Genomic DNA, 21,441 nt, shown 5'->3' on the forward strand with positions numbered 1-21,441 from the left:
TTTGCTATCTTTGCTCATGGGCACTTAGATCTGTCAGTCACCTGAGCCGTAAATGCCATGTAACTAAGCACTGAAACCAGAGGATAATACTATAGCTGATGGCGTCACAAGAAACCCTTCACTGGTATAATCATTGGCTGGGATGATACACAGCAGACAGGGGAAAATATAAATCCTTTTAAGGCATTTAAGAGCCCTCTAAAACAAAATTGGGCACTGGTAAACCGTTTACTGTAATATGATGAAATTACAGTGGTAAAAGAAGCTCACAGAGTAGGGGTCCAGCTAGACGTTTGTAATAAAAAATAAAATAAATAAAACTATTAGATGAAACATTTGCAAAGGATATAGACTTGCTGTTAACGTAAAAAAAAAAAAAATTTATAAATTATTTTAAAGAAAGCTGAAATAAAGTACAATAAAAATATTTTGCTAAATTTAAAATAATAATAATAATAATAATAATAATTGTGCCTAAATGAAATATAAAATAAATCTAACGACTAAAATTACTTAAACTAAAATGCTAATAAATTAAAGCTAAATATAAATATTAAAGACCTAATAAAAATGATACAAGTAAATAATAAATCTAAAAATATAATAAAATAATTAAACAATTTTAAAAGACTGATCAACTGTCTAGTACACTGTGGTTAGCTCGCAAAATGTAAGTTAACTAAACATATAAAAAGAATGAGATGTTTAATTTCAATATTTACAGTATAGCGTCAGTTTATCCTACAGTACATTAATTGTCGTAATAACAAATTTCTGACAACATACAGTACATCATGAAGTAATTTTGTACAATTACTTAATAAAACTCTTGATAGAATACCAATTTAGTGTTTAGTACAACAGACCAAAAACTTTCATTTTTCATGTATATGTTTTTACAAAAATAAAAAAATGTTTCTATGGGGAAAGACACTTGAGTTTATTCTACAAAATATTTTTCAGCTTGTTCATTTCCAGTGTTTAGTACAACAGACCAGAAAATACAACAGGCATGAAACATGGATTTATGCAACCGTACATATTTAATGTATTTTATTTGTCTTTTACATAAGACTTAAGAAATCAAGAAATTAATATACAGAACTTCTTAGATTCTCTTTAGCACTGAGTGCAAATCCTTTTATGCATACACATCTTTCAGTAAAAAGAAAAGTTTTTTTCGTAATTACATTGCTCTTTTTTTTATCTTCAATCTCAAATCTTAGCCGAAAGCTAATCTTAATCTCGCAGACAAAATCTCCCACCATTATCCATTTATTCAAATTAGAAACGTATTCCTCCTCTCGCTCTTTCCTTCCTTTAATGCTTTCTTTATGCTATGAGCTGGTCTTGTAAAATGAGTGTGTACACCATAGAGCGGAGAGCATCGAGGAAATTGCTTTTTTTTTTTAGATCGAATGCAGAATTTGGCTTATTTGGGTGACAAAAGATGCTCTCTAAATCTTTTTAAAACAGAATACCAAAAGAACGATCCGAACAACTTGTCTGGTTTGAAAACAGCATGTTAATAGATTACACTTGTGCACAGTTTTCTGTGAAGACTAGATTCAGATAATTAGGTTAGCACAGTATGAGTACCCCTGCAGCCTGTGTGTGTGTGTGTGTGTGTGTGTGTGTGTGTGTGTGTATCTGCTTTGAAGGCATGCACCATATCTGCTGTGCAGTGCTTGAAGTGGTTTATATAACTGGGCTGTTCTGTTCCTTATGGATCTCTCTCTCTCTCTCTCTCTCTCTCTCTCTCTCTCTCTCTCTCTCTCTCTCTCTCTCACACACACACACACACACACACACACACACTGTATCCCTCTGATCATTACCCTAGGGTGTGTGACTTTATTACTTCAGGTTTTTGTGTGTTATCTGTGTGGGTATCTCTCTTTTCAGCCTGAAAATATGCTTTCTTATGACTCCTTTATTCAGGATGTTCTTTCTCAGACCCATCAAAAAAGTGTCCTTGGTGCATTTAGCTCTATGAGCGGTCTGAGGAGGGTAAAAGCACTCAAAATCTGTCACAGGCATCAGTCATCTGTAGATGAGGTTTATACAACATGTTACATCTCATTCGAGAACTACTTAGGAAAGTGACTTGCATAATTTCACAAATGTTGTTTTGATTATTAGAACAGTATACTGTGATGTGGTTTGTAAATAAATGACATTAATGATGACAGAAGAGTAGCATCTCTTAAATGAGATCAGAAGGGTGCTATTTTGTGCAATTTGAAAAATCTGTATTTCACACAACTCACACTCGTGCACGAAACAGACTGACACGGAGCTGTATTTTTATACTTTATATTACAAAACCTGGGCTGAGAATTACATAAACCGCCTGTTGCTTGGCCTGGAGACCACCTGCAGATATGAAGGAAATGATTTTAATAATGCTCACATACACACATAGATTCAGATGTGATTTAAAGATGTGTAACTTCATAAGATGCCTGTTGTATAACTCATGGCTGCCCCAAGAGAACTGTAGACTTCACATGCTGATGTGATATAATATGTTCACACATACATACGCATACTTTCATGTCTCAGAGTGAATTTATAAAGCTATTTGGCCGGCCATAGGTGTCTTTTAACTTACCTCAATAAATAAACATTGTCTCAATAGAGTGAATACAGTGCAATCAATACACACTAATTTAGAGATTTATGAGTTTTCTACACAAACTCTGATTTGTGGATGCACATTTTTTCCTTTTTCATGTGTGTGCTTTTAAAAAACAATAATCTTTAATTCCCAAACTGTCTGCATGTAAACTTGTGTTTATTCGTCAAAATATTTTTCTACAGATGTTTTAAGGAATATAGGAATATATTTGATTTACCCTGCTTACATATTAATCTATGCATTAATTTATTATGAAGTGCAGAAATTAATTTTTTGGTGTATTATTAATTATTGTATTCATAATTTATAACATTTCTTTCTTTCTTTATTTTGTTAAAAGAGGATGCTAGTAAATAATCAGTCAACTAATATAATGTGTGTTAATTAAATTGTATTTATTTATTTGACCTTTATTTAACCAGGAAAATCTCTCTGAGATTAAAATCTCTTTCACAGGAGAGTCCTGGCCAAGAATGGACAGCAGTTACAGTCACAACTTACAAATTGAAACAACAAATGTACAATTTAAAACACTTAAAAACAATTACAAATCAAGTTTGTAATTTCAATTTCGTTTGGAGTAAATTCCATTCAAATGATTAAGTAATAATGAATTTTCCTTCTAATAGACAAAGATGGCCAGGATACTCTATTATACAATATACAATGATGAGTTAAAGGTTTACTCTCTGATATAAATCTTAAAGCGCTGTGATAAACAGCATCCAAAGAAGAAAGAAGTTGAGAGGAAGCAAATTGATAAAGCACATCACCATAATCGAGTACAGGCAAGAAAGTAGCAGAAACTAACCTCTTTCTTACATTAAATGAAAAACAGAACTTATTTCTAAAATAAAACCCAAGCTTTATTTTTAATTGTTTCGTTAAATTAGTTATATGAGACCCAAAAGATAATTTGTCATCGATAGTGATACCAAGATATTTATATTCTTTCACTAACTCAATCACATTACCTTGCAAAGTCTGAAGAGGGGAATAAGATTGTCTACCGCCTTTTTGGAGCTTGAGAATAACATGATTTTAGTTTAATCAGCATTCAGAACAAGTTTTAGTTTATGAAGCCGAGACTGAAAAACATCAAATACCGCTTGAAGTTTAATCAAGGCTTGCTGTTTTGAAGGTGCACCACAATACATAACAGTGTCATCTGCGTAAAAATGAAAATTAACGTCTTGATTACCATGGTCAATACTGTTTATGTAGATAGTAAATAAAACAGAAATAAAATAAAATATGTATATTAGATGAAATCTTAACTCAATTCAAATATGTGAAGTACAAAATTCATTAAGATTGAAATAAAAAAATAAATAGAAATATTAAAATAATAAAAATGGCAAAACATAAGAACAACAAGAACAAAATTACTACTAAAAATACCAAATATAAAATAACTATACTATATTTTATTCTATATAATATACTAAAATAACAATTAAAAAATAATAATTATAGTAAATATATACATTAGAATGATTAATAAAATTTTTCTTTATTACTTATTTCTTTGATTTCCTTAATTCCTTAAGACTTCCACCCAGAACATCTCACAGGAATTAATTGTTTTTCAGTATAATATTCTTGTATTGTTCTTTCGCCAGCTGTAATGAAGTGTGGGCTTGCAAAGCATCTTTTAGCTTTCTTTAAAGAGACTGTTAAATTAAACACTGCACATCAGTAATGAGACAAACACTTTTCAACTGAAAAGAGAGAAGCCTCGTTTGAAATCAATTACAAATGATTACATTAGTGTAAAGTGAACAGAACTGCTTCTAATGTCTCTGCATCACACCATCTGCCCTACTGAGAGCTTTTTAGTAGCTTTCACCTCCACCGTGACCTGAATCCATACGTAGATGAATTAACATTGAGTTATTAACATGAATTTACCTTAAGCAAATGTGGGTGTTCTTACAGATGAGCTCTCAAATATAAATTTATTTTACAATGAGGGGTGACACAGAGTTGAATCCACAGCGTGAACCTCTCAAGATTTAAAAAGAGGTCTGTCTTCTCCGGGAAACCTTGTGTGATAATCAGTGAGTGCATTTCTCCATATATTACGCTCCGCTCGCTCATTCCGTGGGGTCTCGCTCAACCCAGAACGGCCTGCTGGGTCAAAAATATGCAAGGAGACATTTTATTGTTTAGTAATAAACTGGTGTTTTCTGTGTCGCTGCAAAGATGAAGTTGACGATGCGGACTCGCCACACCAGAGAGAAATGCACATTTCATATGGATTACATCATCAGAGAGTAGCCTATTTATTTTTGTTTTAATATTTTCGTTTAAAAGTAGACATTTCAAGCTTTCTGTAATATATAGCCTATATTTCTCAAATCTGCGAGGCGAGTTTCGGCACCCTCCAGTTTAGGGTGACCAGACCTCCCAAAAAATTTGTGACAGTCCCGAAATCTAAACTGTTGTCCCGAATCCCGAATCTGGCCCTAATTGTCCCGAAAATTATACTTAAGCAAAATCTTGAGTAGTTATTGTCTGATAAACATTAAAAACTGTCTGCAGAGGTTGAGTCGTCCTGCAACCATCCCCCGCCGGCTGCTCAGTGGCTGCAGCATCTTTTTTCTAAGTTCTAAAAAAATACCGTAGGCGGCTAGGCACGAATTTAGATATTCATTTATCTAATTAATCTATATGCACAAAGAAAATACAACCTTTTTGTCCCCTTTTTGTTTTAAAGTTTGATGAAGAGAGCGCAAGTTGCTGCAGCTGCGAGGAGGACAGTGATGCAAAACTGTGTAGGAGTGATTGACAGTTCGCGGCACTGTGTACAAAAAATACTCCGCTACACAATTATCTTGTTATTTTTGTTTAAGCTTATTAGCGTTAGCGTTACAGAAAGGTCTGATTTACGCACTGTTACAACAGTCATTGTTTTTTTTTTCTTTTTACATTGACATTTGAGTTCATGATTTTAATGTTGTTGTTTCTTGTGGCAGACTAAAGAGTAATGACAGACTGTTGATCTTTGAATAAAAATGTGTTTAGTTAAGGTTTAAAAATTCATTATCTTTTATTATAGGCTACGAAGTCTAATATCATAAGCCCCCCATCCCGTCACCCAAGACTGCAGACAACTCCCCCCCCGTCCCGTCCCGAATTTCAGCCAATATCATCTGGTCATCCTACAGTTCACATGCAATTCAAGTGATCGTGTCAGCGCCTCTTTACATTGTCTGCTATATATTTGCTTCTTATTTATAAAATACGGGCAATTGATTGATAAAACATTGATCAAAATTAAGATACAATTTATACAAAACAAAAATCTTTTAAAAAGAGTTTTCTATAAAACAAAACTCAATGAAGTCGTAAAAGTCATGTTTTACCAAAAACAGCGTCTTCAACTTTTCTTTTGCCGCCTCCATCTTTACCTGCAGACTGAGCTCGTGCGTCATCTTCGCGCCAGTTATTATGCCAATAAAGTGTAGGCCTATGTATTTCAAAATTGTGTCTAGTACTATATTGATTACAAAAGTTTAATTGGCATCTTTATTTCAAACGACCCGACCGACCACGCCCCGAATATCATTAAAAATATTTTTTCATCACTGGTGGTAATTATAAATAGACTGGAAACATTTTATCCGAATTTTCAATATGTTTCACAGCCAGCAAATTGTAGTTCATTACTTACTCCAAAATGCATGATAAATATTGGACTTAGTAACATTACATTACACTTTTTAGATGATATACATAATGGGACTACTTTTAGATTACTTTTGACCTATCACATTGATTTAAATACATTGTAAAAATTTCCCAAACTAGGATTCATGAAAAAATAACATTTTAATAAATAATTTAAAAACAACAAATCAAAATAAAACACTTACTAAAAAAGATTAAATATTTTATTTGTTTGCCTGCATGTCAGAAGACCATAAACTGATATCATAGAACAAGAACATGAAAATATGTTACTTATGAACTTGTAACCTTAAAATCTCGGAGGGTACTTCAAGAAAATCTATGAGATGAAAGGTCAAAAGTTTAAGAATCACTGCATTATGTAAATAAGATATAAGAGAATCTGTCAATATGTTTGAAAGACAAAAGCCTTCAGTAATGCATTATTAAATAACCCACAGAGTGATAAGTCAAATAAAAGTTGTAGTGCAGTGGTGAAATGTTGAGAAAACGCTTCTTAAAATTGAACTGATTTTTGTAGATCCAGTAGTCAAATGCTGTGTGGCCTCTCAGTTTTCTGTGTTGTTAGAACGTCTCGGTTACGTATGTAACCCTCGTTCCCTGATGGAGGGAACGGAGACGTTATGTCGAACGACATATGGGGTCTCACTTGGGAGGCCAATCATCTCTGAATTTAAGAGAAAACGCCAATGAAAATTGGCTAGTGGATTAACACACCTGAGCCACTCCCCGTGCCACGGGTATAAATAGGGCGACAGGTGCATCCACTCATTAGGTTTTACGCTGAGGAGCCGAGAACGTGTCCCGGCAACAGCGAACGGTTCAAGGTTGTGGCATGGGGACATAACGTCTCCGTTCCCTCCATCAGGGACGTTCCCTATATGTCGGTCACTACGAGTTATGTCGAATGACATATGGGGTCCTATGGAAAATGCCACAACCTGAACACCGTCACAACCCTGTGGCGCTGCAATTGTCGACAAGCCCTGGCGTGCCACAAAAGCTACGCTTAAGGTCGTAACCTTCCCAAAGCCCCAGCGCAAATTCACTGATCTTGGTACCGAAGGGGCCAAAGGGTGAGTACATCGATGCTGGAGAAGGCCACGCTGCTGTTTCGCCCACATAAGGTAATGGAAGGGATTTCAACCTTCAGAGAAAGATTGCTTCAAATCTTCCCTATTTGTTCTTTCAGCTGGCAAGACAATGGGGAAGCGAGCCTAGGAAAAGGTCGCTACGGAGACCACATCCTACCCGTAGGGAGGTGACATGTGGATATACCGATATGGACTGACCCAGGGGGCAGTACTACATATGGAAGGGGTCTCTGAGGCAGGTCCTACCTTGGAGTAGGGATGGAATGGCTGCCTGAAGAGACTGACAGAACGGGTCTGCCAAGGGAAGACACGGGTTTGCCAAGAGGGAAACCTTACCATGGAAGAATACACATATGGGATTACCCGTAGGGAACCAAGCCATATGAACACCTAGCCCAGTACAGGGGCTGACCGGAACTCCGGGCATGCTAACGCCAGTACTGGGCCTGGCGACAGACTGCTCCGCCAAGTCTGACTGCCGAGGGTGCTGGAAGATGCTCGACCAGGGTACGCCAACCGGGGAACTCTACTGGGAGAAGAAAGGCGCTCACATCCCCGTGTTAGGGGGAATGGTGCAGCAAGCGTGACACCCAGCCAGCCCTTCCCGCCAATTACCTGTTACCCAACACACGGGAAGAAACTGGTTCCACACGGAGGTTGTAAAACCTCGCAAAGGTGTTAGGTGTCGCCCAGCTCGCAGCTCGACAGATGTCTGCCAGAGAGGCGCCGTGCGCCAGTGCATAGGAGGAGGCCACACTCCGTGTGGAGTGGGCCCTCACCCCCAGGGGGCATGGCTCGCCTTGGGAATGGTAAGCCAAGGCGATGGCATCCACTATCCAGTGGGCCAACCTCTGCTTAGAGACAGCCTTCCCCTTCTGCTGACCTCCAAAGCAGACCAGGAGCTGCTCAGAGCTTCTGAAGCTCTGGGTCCGGTCCACGTATATGCGAAGCGCTCTTACGGGACACAGCAACGCCAATGCTGGATCTGCCTCCTCCAGGGGCAGCGCTTGCAGGTTCACCACCTGGTCTTGGAAGGGAGTGGTGGGAACCTTGGGCACGTATCCAGGCCGGGGTCTCAGGACAACGTGAGAGTAGGCCGGCCCGAACACAAGGCACTCTTCACTTACCGAAAATGCTTGGAGGTCCCCAACCCTCTTGATGGAAGTGAGCGCTGTCTTGGAGCGCTGTCTTGAGAGACAGGAACTTAAGCTCGACTGAATCCAGCGGCTCAAAGGGACCCCTCTGAAGTCCCGCCAGGACAATAGAGAGGTCCCAGGAGGGAATCAGGGGTGTCCTAGGAGGATGTAACCTTCTGGCACCCCTCAGGAACCTAACGATGCTGCCATCGACATCTGATCCCAGGCGGCAAAATGAATGACCCGTTGGGACTGCCATAAGACAGCCCAGCAAAATCACCCAGCAGCCTCACAGGACAAACACTGCGGAAGGGGTAAGAGGTCCGTGGGGCGTGGCCCGGCGGAGAAGCTCTCACTGTCACCTCCAAATCTCCCAGAGCACTAGCCGGCGGTCCTCTGCTCGTGACAGAGAAACCGGAACGGGTAGTGACAGAGGGGTCTGCTCCTTTCCCTTTAAGAAAGGAGAGACGCGATCGCAGCGTTGCCATGGTCACACACGCAGTGCGTGCATGAACCATCCACGAACGCGCCTTCAGCGTGCTGAATGCCCAGACACGGAAGACAACGAACGTGGCTGTTGTCAGAGAACAGGAAACGACCGCATCCAGAAGGACGCGGACGAAACGGCGTCTTTAAAAAGGGTCCTCCCAAGTGAGACCCCATATGTCGTTCGACATAACTCGTAGTGACCGACAGATAGGGAACTGAGTCTTTGTGTGAATGTCCAAAAAACTGGATATAATAAATAAGCAGTAGGCTATTTTAGAAAGGAACATTTAAAAGAATTACTGTGAATCAATAAATTATGATTTTTTTTACTGCCATTGTTTGAAAAAAAAATGCAATCATAAATAAAAGTATTTAAAATTGTTATATAACTACAAACTTAATCTTGGGAATCTGATAAATAATCCAGATTAGATGTACTATGCTTTCTGAAAACACGAGACTTACAGTTCCCCTCCAGTCTGATAGGGGGCAGCATTTAAATGTGTGCATGTTTATGTTTCGCAGAACTGGAGGTGGCACGTTTGAGCACAGATGTTAATCTGGCGGATCTGAGTTTCCCTCAATCTGGTCAAAGCGGAAACTCCATTCATCTCTCCGCCAACACACTCAAACAGCAGGGACGCAATGGTAATGCGCCACTGTCCAGCTGTGTATTTCCCAATCCCACACCACTTTCCAGACTGACCTCTTCTGCGTTTTCCATTCCTCAGGTGAGATCCGCTTGGCACTTGTTCTCTATAAGAACCTCGGTCAATACCTGTCCACGGAGAACGCTAGCGTGCGTCTGGGAAGTGAGGCGGCCTATCCAAACTATTCCCTGATAGTCAACTCACCTGTTATTACAGCAGCTATTAATAAAGACAGTAACAAGGTCTACCTGTCTGAACCTGTGGTCTTCACTGTCAAACACATACAGGTATTATACACTCTTACATTTCTGGATCTTTTCTGAGTGTGTTACTATAATGGTGTCTATGATGTGCATCTCCTCGTTCCAGCAGTCGGAAGAGAACTTCAATCCGAATTGCTCGTTTTGGAGTTACTCCAAACGCACCATGTACGGATACTGGTCCACTCAGGACTGCAGGCTACTAGGCACCAACCGCACTCACACTTCCTGTTCCTGTACACACCTCACCAGCTTCGCAGTGCTTACGGCCCACGTGGAGGTCAAGGTATGTCGCAAACTTACCTTATCAGTACTAATCGCATCAATGAAAGTACTAAGGAAAATATATGTTGACAAAGCATTTCTAGATCTGTTCAGTGAACGAAAATGAGAAAGAAACTTTTAATCAGAGTGTACAGCTGTCTAAATTATGTGAACCTGGAGCACAAAACCAGTCTTAAGTGTCAGTTTTTCAAAATGAATACGTTATGATAGGACAATATTTCGTCGAGATACAACTATTTGAAAAACTGGAATCTGAGGGTGCAAAAAAATCTAAATATTGAGAAAATCATTTTTAAAGTTGACCAAATGAATTCTTAGCAATGCATATTGCAAACCAAAAATTAAGTTTTGATATATTTACAGTAGGAAATTTACTAAATATCTTCATGGAACATGATCTTTACTTAATATCCTAATGATTTTTTGCATAAAATAAAAATCTATAATATACAATGTATTTTTGGCTATTGCTACATATATTCCCCAGAGACTTAAGACTGCTTTTGTTAACGTTTGGTTTGTTACAGTTTAACACATTTTTATGCACCAGTCTTATTTTAGTATTATTATGCTATATAGCACTTAAAATGTTAATTGATATTTTAAAATAGCTTTATTTTTATATTTTCAGGTTTCCTTTCATTTTGTTTTGTGCTTTTCTTTTTTTTCTGATTAGGTGTAATTTATTTTGAACTTTAATTGATTAATTAGTCTAATTAATTAGATTTCAGTCAGTTGCCACGCCAACATTTCTAATTTTTAGATTTTAACATTTTATTTTATTTTATTTTAGGTTTATTTCAATAACTAGAGCCTTTTTTAACAGTTTTATTTTTAGTTAACAATAACAACACAGTTTTGCACATTATAATCAGCTGAAATTTTGTTGAATAAATCTACATGGTCATGTAGTGGACAAAAATGAATAAGCATGACATGGCAAGATTCTGAGTAAAAATAGCCCAAATATAGTTTGAACCACTATATTGTGTATGCATCAACATGTTACGATGTTTATGCTTGTGTGTGCATGTCAGCAGAAGACGGCCGAAATGATTTATGCACAAAACATAAAGGCAAAAGGTCAGGATATACATAAATGTAAATTTTGTATGCAGAGGGGAGGATTGACCTTAAACATTCTCACACACACACACACACACACACACACACAAAACACATCATTTAGACCCACACCCTTGAGGCTGCATTAATAAATGCTGCGTAAACGTATGAATGATTAATAAAACCATTTAGTTTGCATGTAGCTTGCACACATTCACTGAACATGGAGTCTTGTCATAGCCGCAGTGCTCCAAGTTTCTCACACTAGCACTGAAATGAATGGGCCATCCTGACCCAGACCCACACTGACAATCTGCAAAACTTAAAATCAATGTTTAAGTGCATTTCTCGCCTAAATGTAAATGAAAAATGTAATCTGGGCTCTCAGCAGAATGCATGAATGCATCTTCCTGTCTGAACTCTACCAAGTTTGTAGTCGAATACTCAAACAAATAAAAAATGTTTCATTAAAAATTCTTTTGAAGAGCTAAAATAACTTATATATACAGTATGTACATTATCATTCAAAAATTTTGTATCAGAAAGATTTTTTTTATTTTTTAAAGAAATTAGTATATTTACTCAGAAAGGATGAATTAAACGGATGTGACAGAAAAGATAAAGCACATAAAATAATAAAAACAATAATACAACATTTCTATTTTTTTTTTTTTTAAATGCTGTTTGTGAACATCTATTTATCAAAGAAATATTCAAAAATACATAACTGGTTTCCACAAAAATAGCAAGCAGCACAGCTGTTTTCTATGGAAGTTTCCACTACTAAATAAAAAATAAAAAAGTTAATTGTGTCATTTTGTCTTACGGTTTAGATTTTTTTTCCCCGTATTTATGACTTAAATCATGCAATTCTAAGAAAAAATGTCAGAACTGCAAGAAAAAAATTCACAATTAGCTTTTTTTTTTTTCAGTGACAGAAATTTTAATAATAATAATAATTAAAAAAAATTGAGCAGCAAATCAGCATATTAGAATGATTTCTGAAGCATCATATGACACTGAAGACTGAAGTAATTCAGCTTTGCTATTCCAGCTTTGGAATTTTTGTCATTTTTTTTACTGTATCTTTGATCAAATAAATGCTTGATGAGACTAAGAAACTTTAACAAACATTACTCAACAAGCAACCCAACAAACAAGCCACTGCTATTTCCATTACATGGAAAAGTTTGTACTTTATGCTTTACCTGATTCAGTAGCTGCTTATATGAACCTTGATGAACATCCTTCCATCTCTGTGTTTCTCAGAAAGCAGACCAGGTGCACGAGCTGCTGTTGGACGTCATCACGTGGGTCGGGATCCTGCTGTCTCTGGTCTGTCTGCTCATCTGCATCTTCACCTTCTGTTTCTTCCGCGGTCTCCAAAGCGACAGGAACACCATCCACAAGAACCTCTGCATCTCCCTCTTTATCGCTGAAACACTCTTCCTCACCGGGATCAACCATGCAGACCAGCCCGTACGACACACACACACACACACACATGTTTGTTTTTGTGAAAAGTGTGTTCATCCCATAGACGTAATGGTTTTTATACTGTACAAACTGTATATTCTATGGCCCTACACCAACCCTACACCTAACCCTAACCCTCACAGGAAACTTTGTGCATTTTTACTTTCTCAAAAAAACTCATTCTGTATGATTTTGAAAAATGGGGACATGGGTTATGTCCTCATAAGTCACCCTCTCCTTGTAATACCTGTGTCATACCCATGTCATTATACAGAGTTGTGTCCTGATATGACACAAAAACATGCACACAGACACACAAGCTCCATACTGTACAGAAAGCCCCACATATTCACACTTGATGGATTTAGATTTATTGCACAGCACTCAGACAATTTCTTAAGTTGGGCACCTCACTCTTGTTAATTAGAGAAATGGAGAGGGTCTTCGACCTCTCATTAATAACACAAACCTCATTGTTTCCTCAGAGAGAGAAAGAGAGAAAGTGAATATAAGCAAAGACAAATGGAAAATGACAAAGATAAAATGCTGCAAATCAATGGGGAAAATTCTGAAGTGCTAACAGAGCAGATGAAATAATACTCAAAGCAGCGAGTCACAGATCACACAGATACTGGTGGAGAGTTTCAGTAGCTTTTGTGCTCAGCGTGTACTTCTTTGTTACAGATCGTCTGTGCGGTGTTTGCGGCCCTGCTGCATTTCTTCTTCTTGGCTGCGTTTACATGGATGTTTCTGGAAGGCGTGCAGCTGTACATCATGCTGGTGGAGGTGTTCGAGAGCGAGTACTCGCGCACCAAGTACTTCTATCTCACTGGATACGGAGTGCCTGCTGTTATAGTGGCTGTGTCTGCCGCCGTGGACTATCGCAGCTATGGAACCGAAAGAGTGTATGTATATGTCAGATACAGAGAGAGCAGTGGCCAGCTGGCAATATAATTTGCCTTTATAGGGGCTAGCTGTCAGACTCTTTTTAAAACATTCTCACCATTACTGTCCAAGAAAAAAGAAACATGCAACATGTGTGGACAGTACTGTATGTGCAATTAGACAGCCTTTTCAGCTAGATTTAACAGTAAAATAATGACAAATGAACAAATAATTCACGAAACAGCAAATGTAAACAATAGATTTCCTTTACTTAGCAAGCACACACACTAAACTGATCAAAAGTGACAGTAAAAGCATTTACATAGTTCAAAAATATTTCTATTTTAAATAAATGCTGTTTTTTTATGTACTATTAATCAACACACCTTGACATTTAAGAAAAATACAGCTGACTTTATAGTTGCAGAACGTATGACAGTGTGCTTTTGTGTTCACTTGTTTATACAACAACACTTTAGTTTGAAGGACAAAATGTATAAATATATTTTAATTGAAGAGGGCTTTGAAAGACACCTTTTGAGTGAAAATACATTTATGCAATGGGACTTTTGAATCAAAACCTAGACTTAATAGACTTATTTTACATAATTATTCCACACAATATTTACACAAAATAATTAAAATAAATAATAATAAAAAAGCTCTTATTATTAATTGACAGAGCTCAAAGGGAAATGGCTCTGCAATTAATTTCCGGAAAGTCACTTTGGGTGAAAACAAACAAGACTGCTTTGTGGCAAATGACTTCATGAGCACAAATAACTTGACTCAAATCAATTATTAATTATTGCATTAATTGGATAGTTCACCAGAAAAAGAAGATTCTGTCTTCATATGCTTACTCTCATGCTGTTCCTAACTCTTATAATGATAGTTGAAAACAAAATAACAAAATAAGAATCAGTGGGGTCCAAAAATGTTAAACTCTTAAAAGGACATTATTCTTGTTATTGTTATTATTCAAAATTTATATTAAAGAAAATTAATATCTTTATTTAGCAAACACACGTTAAATTGATCAAAAGTAACAGGAAAGACATTTATAATGTTTCAAAAGAATACTGTTTCAAATAAATGATGTTCTTTCGAACTTTTTATTCATCAAAGGATCCTGAAAATTAAAACGTATTACAGTTTCCACAAAAAAAATATGAAGCGGCACAACTGTTTTCAACATTGGTAATAATCAGAAATGTTTCTTGATCAGCATATTACACTGGTTTCTGAACAATCATAGCAATCATAATGATGCTGAAAATCCAGCTTTGATCACAGGAATAAATTACATTTTACTATGAATTCATATAGGAAACAGCTCTATCAAATTGTAATAATATTTCACAATTTTTAATTAAATAAATGCAGGCTTGGTGAACAAGAACAGACTCTTCAGAGAATCTAAGAATATTATCCATCTCAAACTTTTGAACAGTAATGTACATTAAGTACACCAAATATGAATAAAATTAAAGGCATCTACAAATAGACAGTCAAAACATAGTTCTCTCTTTGATAGCAGTAAGCTGCAAAATGACTCAACTTCTGATCAGTGAGTGGAGCAAATCAGAAATCCCTCTAATGCTGTCTACTCCAGCAAAATGTTTTGCAAGCGCTAAGTGCATCAGATCAGGTTGTACTGAAAGTCTCCTGTGCGTTCACGAGTTCTGAAAGGGGCAAACTGGTGAAATTGCCCTAATTCATATTCGTAAAGAAAACTGTTCAGCCGGCATTACTGCAGTTAGTGGCCAAACACAGCTGGAAGGGATGTTCACTCAAATAAATATTTCAGCAAAAATCGTCTTTTAAAGATGAGATGTTGAACGTGGCGTGTGAATGAGTGGTCACTCAAGGACACAGTCTCACTAGACCACAGAATTAGGTCATACTCATTTAAAAAACAAGAACTGAATCGAAGGGAGGATGAAAGAAAAAAGGAGAAGAACACTGTTTTACTGCAGATCCTGTTAACCTGAGCCAACAGTGGAGATCTAAACAAGGGCACAGGGATCCATAGGCAGGGAAAACGTGGCCATGCCCTCACTTTTTTGGCAGATAATCAGTGCTTTTCATGTCTTAATGTGTCCCCCACACTCTCAAATCTTTCCAGTACCTCCATATTTACCATAAATGGCATGGCTGTTGCATGGTAGATGGTTGGTGAAATCAGTGCCAGGCTGGTAGGAGCTAAAATATAGCACAAAGAGCATGTCTGCGTGGCCTAATCCCAGCGCACATGAATTGAAATTCCTAAAATATTTATAATCCTATTTGGTTTCTGCATTCTCTAGCATATGGTATCTGTTCTTTAAAGCGTTAGCATGTCTGACTGTGTTGGTGGCCTGGAACACACACACACACACACACAAACACATCGAACAGCGATGCTTGCACTCCTGCTGGGCTATAGAGGTGATTTCAGTATAGCAGAGATGAAGATTTTAATAATTCAACTCTGGGTTGTCAATCATGCCTTGAGGTTCCCAATGTGTGTCCAATGAGCCATTTTTGAATGCAATGATCAATTAAACAGCAGAACGACACCTTAATAGTCCTTCCTAGAACTTAAACTTGCTTTAAAATTCGTTTAAAGATCGGTTTAATTTGAAAATCTGTGTTTTTCTGTGTAGGTGCTGGCTCAGGTTGGATACATACTTTATCTGGAGTTTCATCGGGCCTGCTACTCTCATCATCATGGTGAGCTTAACACACACAAACACACACACTGGGGGTTTAGAGAATGATAGAGCAAAGACAGGAGCACACACACACACACACACAGGGGGTTCAGATAATGGTCTGTCAAGGGCATTATCCCAATTACGGGAAAGTCACAATCACCCCACAAGACAAGCTGAGCATCCCCATTACTATATATAGAGAAAGAGGTAGCATGTGTGTACGTGTGGATGTTGGGATTGCTTTTTTCTAGATCATTTATTGTGTATGTTTCTGAGTTTTTAGAAGGGGTCTCATTTGGGATGTACTGCAATTTGGTAAGAAAATAGGCTGAAATCTTGGCTGCAACCAAATTTTTGACATGGAAAAAATTTACCAGAAATGTAAATATGTAATGGTGATATTTCGCCATAAAACTCTCACGCTTACTGTACAGTTGAATAGAATGTATATGTGTGCATATGTGTAGATATTTAAATCAGTGAGTTTTCGTACAGGTTGTACACATGCACTTATCTTGTCCAGTACATGTGTTATACAGTCAGTGAGATAGTAACCCACATATCTTATGTAATATACTGTAGAGTAAAAATGTGCTTGTATTAAAAGAAAATATATAAATAAATTGGGAGTTATTGTGATTTGCAGATCATAATGTGTGCAAGGTTGTGTTTGGAATAAAAGAAATGTGCTGCAATATTGCATTTATCAAAGTTGACACATTTAACTGCTTATGTTTTATACAGTTAGTTTTTTGTTTTGTAACACTTTAGAAAAGGGAACACATATTCACTATTAACTATGACATTTCCCTCAATAAATTCCTAATTTGCTGCTTATTAATAGTTAGCAAGGTAGTTGTTATGTTTATGTACTGGGTGGGATAAGCAATGTAGAATATGGTCATATCATATAATTACTAATAATTAGCCAATATGTTAACAATAGGCATGCTAATAAGCTACTATATATATATATATATATATATATATATATATATATATATATATATATATATATATATATATACATACAAACAAAGGCTTATTTAAAAATGAGCATTTTCAGTTTCACTGGCTCCATTATTTTCATATTTTGGCCAAGGATGTTCATTTCAGTGCATCCCTCCCATGATAAAACTGTGATTTCCAGGCTTAAAGACGAGGGCCCAGAAAGGTGAATCCCCCGCTAAGCCATTCTGCATTATTTTATTCATTTAAATCTGTTTATTCCAAACATTTCGTTCCAATAAAATGACATACAAATGAAAATATGCCCAGTAAGGATTTCAAACATATCCACAAATGAGTGGCAGCCATGGAAATTCATTGGTTAAAAGCGATTGTTGCATGTGTTTTATGCATTTTGTGATTCTGTGTTTCAGCTAAATGTTATTTTCCTGGGCATTGCACTTTATAAGATGTTTCACCACACGGCGATTCTCAAGCCTGACTCCGGTTGCCTGGACAACATCAAGTAAGTCATTGATTCTGTGCTTCAATGTGTGTGTACTTCATTGCTTTTCTTGCTTACACTGTGACTGTCTTCATTTCAAGTAAACACACAATTGTCCTTCAATTCTGGACTGTTACTTAGAGGTGTTTAAATGAGAAGAATGCTCAACTGCCTATCTTAAGTTAGATGCAGTTTAAAGTGTCTTTTATCTGTCGCTTTTTCCTTGATGTTCAAGTTCTCATTGGATCATTAATGCTAAAGGGAAAAAAAATCACATACATCCCTGTGCTGTTTATGTAAATGAACTCAGCATCATCTTTAATAGAGCTAGGACACAAGGGGCTCGCATATCAGGGTTTATTGAAACACAGCCAGTAGTGTTGGGGATCAGAAAACGTGCAATGCACAGTGTGTAGCATGTCTCATCTATACTCTACAGGCCATTGGTAGAATCTAGGTTAGTTAACATATTTTCAGTAATTGATTATTCTTTTTGATGTTCAGAACACAGGCAGAGGAGTCACTGTTTGAATCTGTGACCCAAATGCGTTATTTCTGCTATAGTTCTAATGTTCTGCGAAGATATTCATGTTATACAACAGTTACAGTTAATCTTATTTGATTGAACAAGTGGTGTTCCAAAAGTGCTGTTATACAGAATAACCGCACTGGGATTTTACAAACTATCAATTTGTGCATTAGTGCTGGGGATTTTCAGGTTACGTCTGGTTAAGTCTTTTGAGTGAGTCGTTGAATCATTTACTCAACCCTGTTGTTACATGTTATGAACAAACCAGTGTTATATTTTAGTATTGTTTATATACTAATATTGTATTTATTTTATTTAGCTATTTCTTTTGAATTAGCTTTTATTTTTATATTTTCAGTTTTCATTTTAGCTTAGTTTTTCATTTTCGTTTTAGTTAGTAATAACAGCACTGGAACAAACTACTGTGTATTGCTTGCAGTCATGCAATGGAGGATTCTGCTTTGGTTCTTTGGAACTATTTTCATGGGAGGATCAATAATAGACAAAGTAACTTTTATTATTGAGTCTGCAATAGTTACTAAATCATAACTTCTACGGTTAACCGAACTGTTCGCATTGTTTACAAATAACAAAATGTTATTATAAACAGCTACCATCAAAAGTATTCTGATCCTTTAGTCACTTAGAAATGTGCAAATGTTGGTATATTAGGAAATAAATAAACACAGTAATATTGTGGAAAAAAAACTATATAGATAGATAGATAGATAGATAGATAGATATTACAATTTAAACTTATTTCTATTTTATGAATTATAATTTGTATTGTATTTAAAAATATCTACAGTATTCAGTGTCACATGATCCTTTAGAAATCATTCTAATATGCAGATTTTCTGGTCAAGAAACATGTATTGTTATTAACAATGTTAAAAAAAAATACTTATTTTTCAGGATTTTCTGCTGAATATAAAAGTTCAAAAGAACTGCATATTACACATTACACTACACAAGTGCACATTTCTTTCAAATAACATAAAAAAATCCTACTGACTTCAAAGTTTGAAGGTAGTGTCTCTCTATCTCTTTCTCTCTCTTTATATATAGATTTATATTATATATTTATGTATTATTTCCACACAGTAGGATAAACTAGGTATTGGTGTATATGGCAGCTGTGCACTCATATAACTAACAGAAGAGCTTTTCTTCTCATTATACAGTACATTTTACAATCCATCTTCACAACAAAGTCCTAGTGCCATTATTTAATCCTAATCTTAGTTCTGTTAGTCTCTTTGTCACCAAATCAGTAAAAGAAAGAAGATTTTTAATGAGCTGTCGAGAAAGGCCTCAGGATACAAGATGGAAGATTTAATACATGTAAAGTTATAAAGTCTGGCTTACGCAAAAATATTGCCTCAGCACAAAATTCCACCCAAAGTGCCTGAAGCTGCCATGCATGGAATAGATTATCTGGTTTCCTGTAAGGTTATTGGCTACTGAGAGTTTAACCCCGCCCACCACCACAGCTCCCACTCTGTCATAAGGTGCAGGGGCTCCTAAACGTGCCGTTTTTTTATTTAGTTTTATTTTTTTCATTTTACACAATCCCATTCCATCACCTAATATGAACAATTGTGTCGACTGAGAAAATGCATCTATATTTCAGCATCCTCAAGTAGAAGTTTTCATTTTATTAGTTTGTGTTTTCCATCTCTTGAGTTTTTGTTTTATTTATGATGTTATGAATCATTCATCAGCCTCGTCTGTCTTTGTTGTTTCCTTTTCCATCCTTTATTTCTGTTTAATATTTCAGCGTTCTGTTGAGGTATGGCTTGTTATGGATAGTCACTGGTAAGGGTCTCCAGCCAATCAGAGTGCCCGTTCTCTGAATCATGCATTCTGATTGGACTGTTTATCTGTGTAGTTCCTCCGCTGTTTGATTGATTGATTCTCTGAATGTTAAAATGATTTAAGTGATTCATCAATTCTCCAGTGTGGCTCTTTGAAATGAACAATGTAATTATAATTCTTCATGATTGCGTGTTCTCTTTCTGCATCGGTTCAGAATCAATATTTCTGTCTGTCTGCCTTTCCATCTCGATCCACCATTATTTATTTATTATTATTGTCTCTGATGGAAACAATAATTCATATTTACTGTCTCTGTGTATATCGTCTCAAAACTTTCTCCTTGTCTTTCTATACGTCTGTCTCTCTCTCTCTCTGCCTCATACTTTCTAATGATCTTGTTTCACTGCCAAACATTATCCTGTCACATTAGCGCGGTTCACAGTATTAATGGGTTGCAAGCTGATTATGTGTGAGTCTAAGTGTGTGTGTGTGAATGACCGCAAAGACTAAATGACATCACTAAATGAGTGTGAGGCTCATAGACGTTATGGCTGGAGCCAGCTTGGCATTTGACTGCTGTAGAATAATGCCTTTCTGCGAGACAGTTTATATTGTGATCCTGCTATTGTTGAACTGAGGAAACAAATACAGTCCAATAAAATAACTGAACATTTTAATATACGTAGATAATATAAACTAGCTGAGGTCACACATGTGTCGATTGTGTGTGAATGAGAGTTATGCACTTTGTCTGTTTCATTTCTCTCTCTCTCTCTCTCTCTCTCTCTCTCTCTCTCTCTCTCTCTCTCTCTCTCTCTCAGGTCCTGGGTTATTGGGGCAATAGCTCTGCTGTGTTTGCTGGGGTTGACCTGGGCGTTTGGACTGATGTATATCAATGAGAGTACAGTCATCATGGCCTACCTCTTCACCATCTTTAACTCACTGCAGGGGATGTTCATCTTCATATTTCACTGCATCCTGCAGAAGAAGGTGACACACACACACACACACAAGCACACAAGGGTGATTCTTCAGTTAGTGGCACCTTTGACTACTTGAGAGCTTGAAAAATGAAAGTTTTACAAGCTGTTTCATATGCATTTATCACACTAGATCACAGCTTTGATCTCTGGAAGCCTGCTTCCAACAATGAATAAAAGATTTTTAAAAAAGTAAAAGACTTTTTCACAGAATTTCAGGATATAAACGTGACAAGTTGCAGTTCCCTTTTTTATTTTTCACAGATCAGAGTTTTTTTTTCACAATCG

At 36.7% G+C, this 21,441-nt stretch overlaps 1 protein-coding gene across 1 annotated transcript in view; it reads left to right on the plus strand.

The window, feature by feature from the left end:
* Positions 1 to 21,441, plus strand: part of LOC132142183 (adhesion G protein-coupled receptor L3-like) — a 95,133-nt gene that overhangs the window by 65,135 nt on the left and 8,557 nt on the right. Inside the window, exons 12-19 of the mRNA XM_059551842.1 lie at positions 9,579 to 9,701; positions 9,785 to 9,990; positions 10,076 to 10,249; positions 12,583 to 12,792; positions 13,474 to 13,694; positions 16,323 to 16,389; positions 17,756 to 17,847; positions 20,995 to 21,163. Of these exons, the coding sequence (XP_059407825.1) occupies positions 9,579 to 9,701; positions 9,785 to 9,990; positions 10,076 to 10,249; positions 12,583 to 12,792; positions 13,474 to 13,694; positions 16,323 to 16,389; positions 17,756 to 17,847; positions 20,995 to 21,163 (1,262 nt within the window). The remainder of the gene's footprint in view (positions 1 to 9,578; positions 9,702 to 9,784; positions 9,991 to 10,075; positions 10,250 to 12,582; positions 12,793 to 13,473; positions 13,695 to 16,322; positions 16,390 to 17,755; positions 17,848 to 20,994; positions 21,164 to 21,441) is intronic.

This window comes from Carassius carassius, chromosome 6 (genome assembly GCF_963082965.1).
Source record: "Carassius carassius chromosome 6, fCarCar2.1, whole genome shotgun sequence".
Taxonomy (NCBI): domain Eukaryota; kingdom Metazoa; phylum Chordata; class Actinopteri; order Cypriniformes; family Cyprinidae; genus Carassius; species Carassius carassius.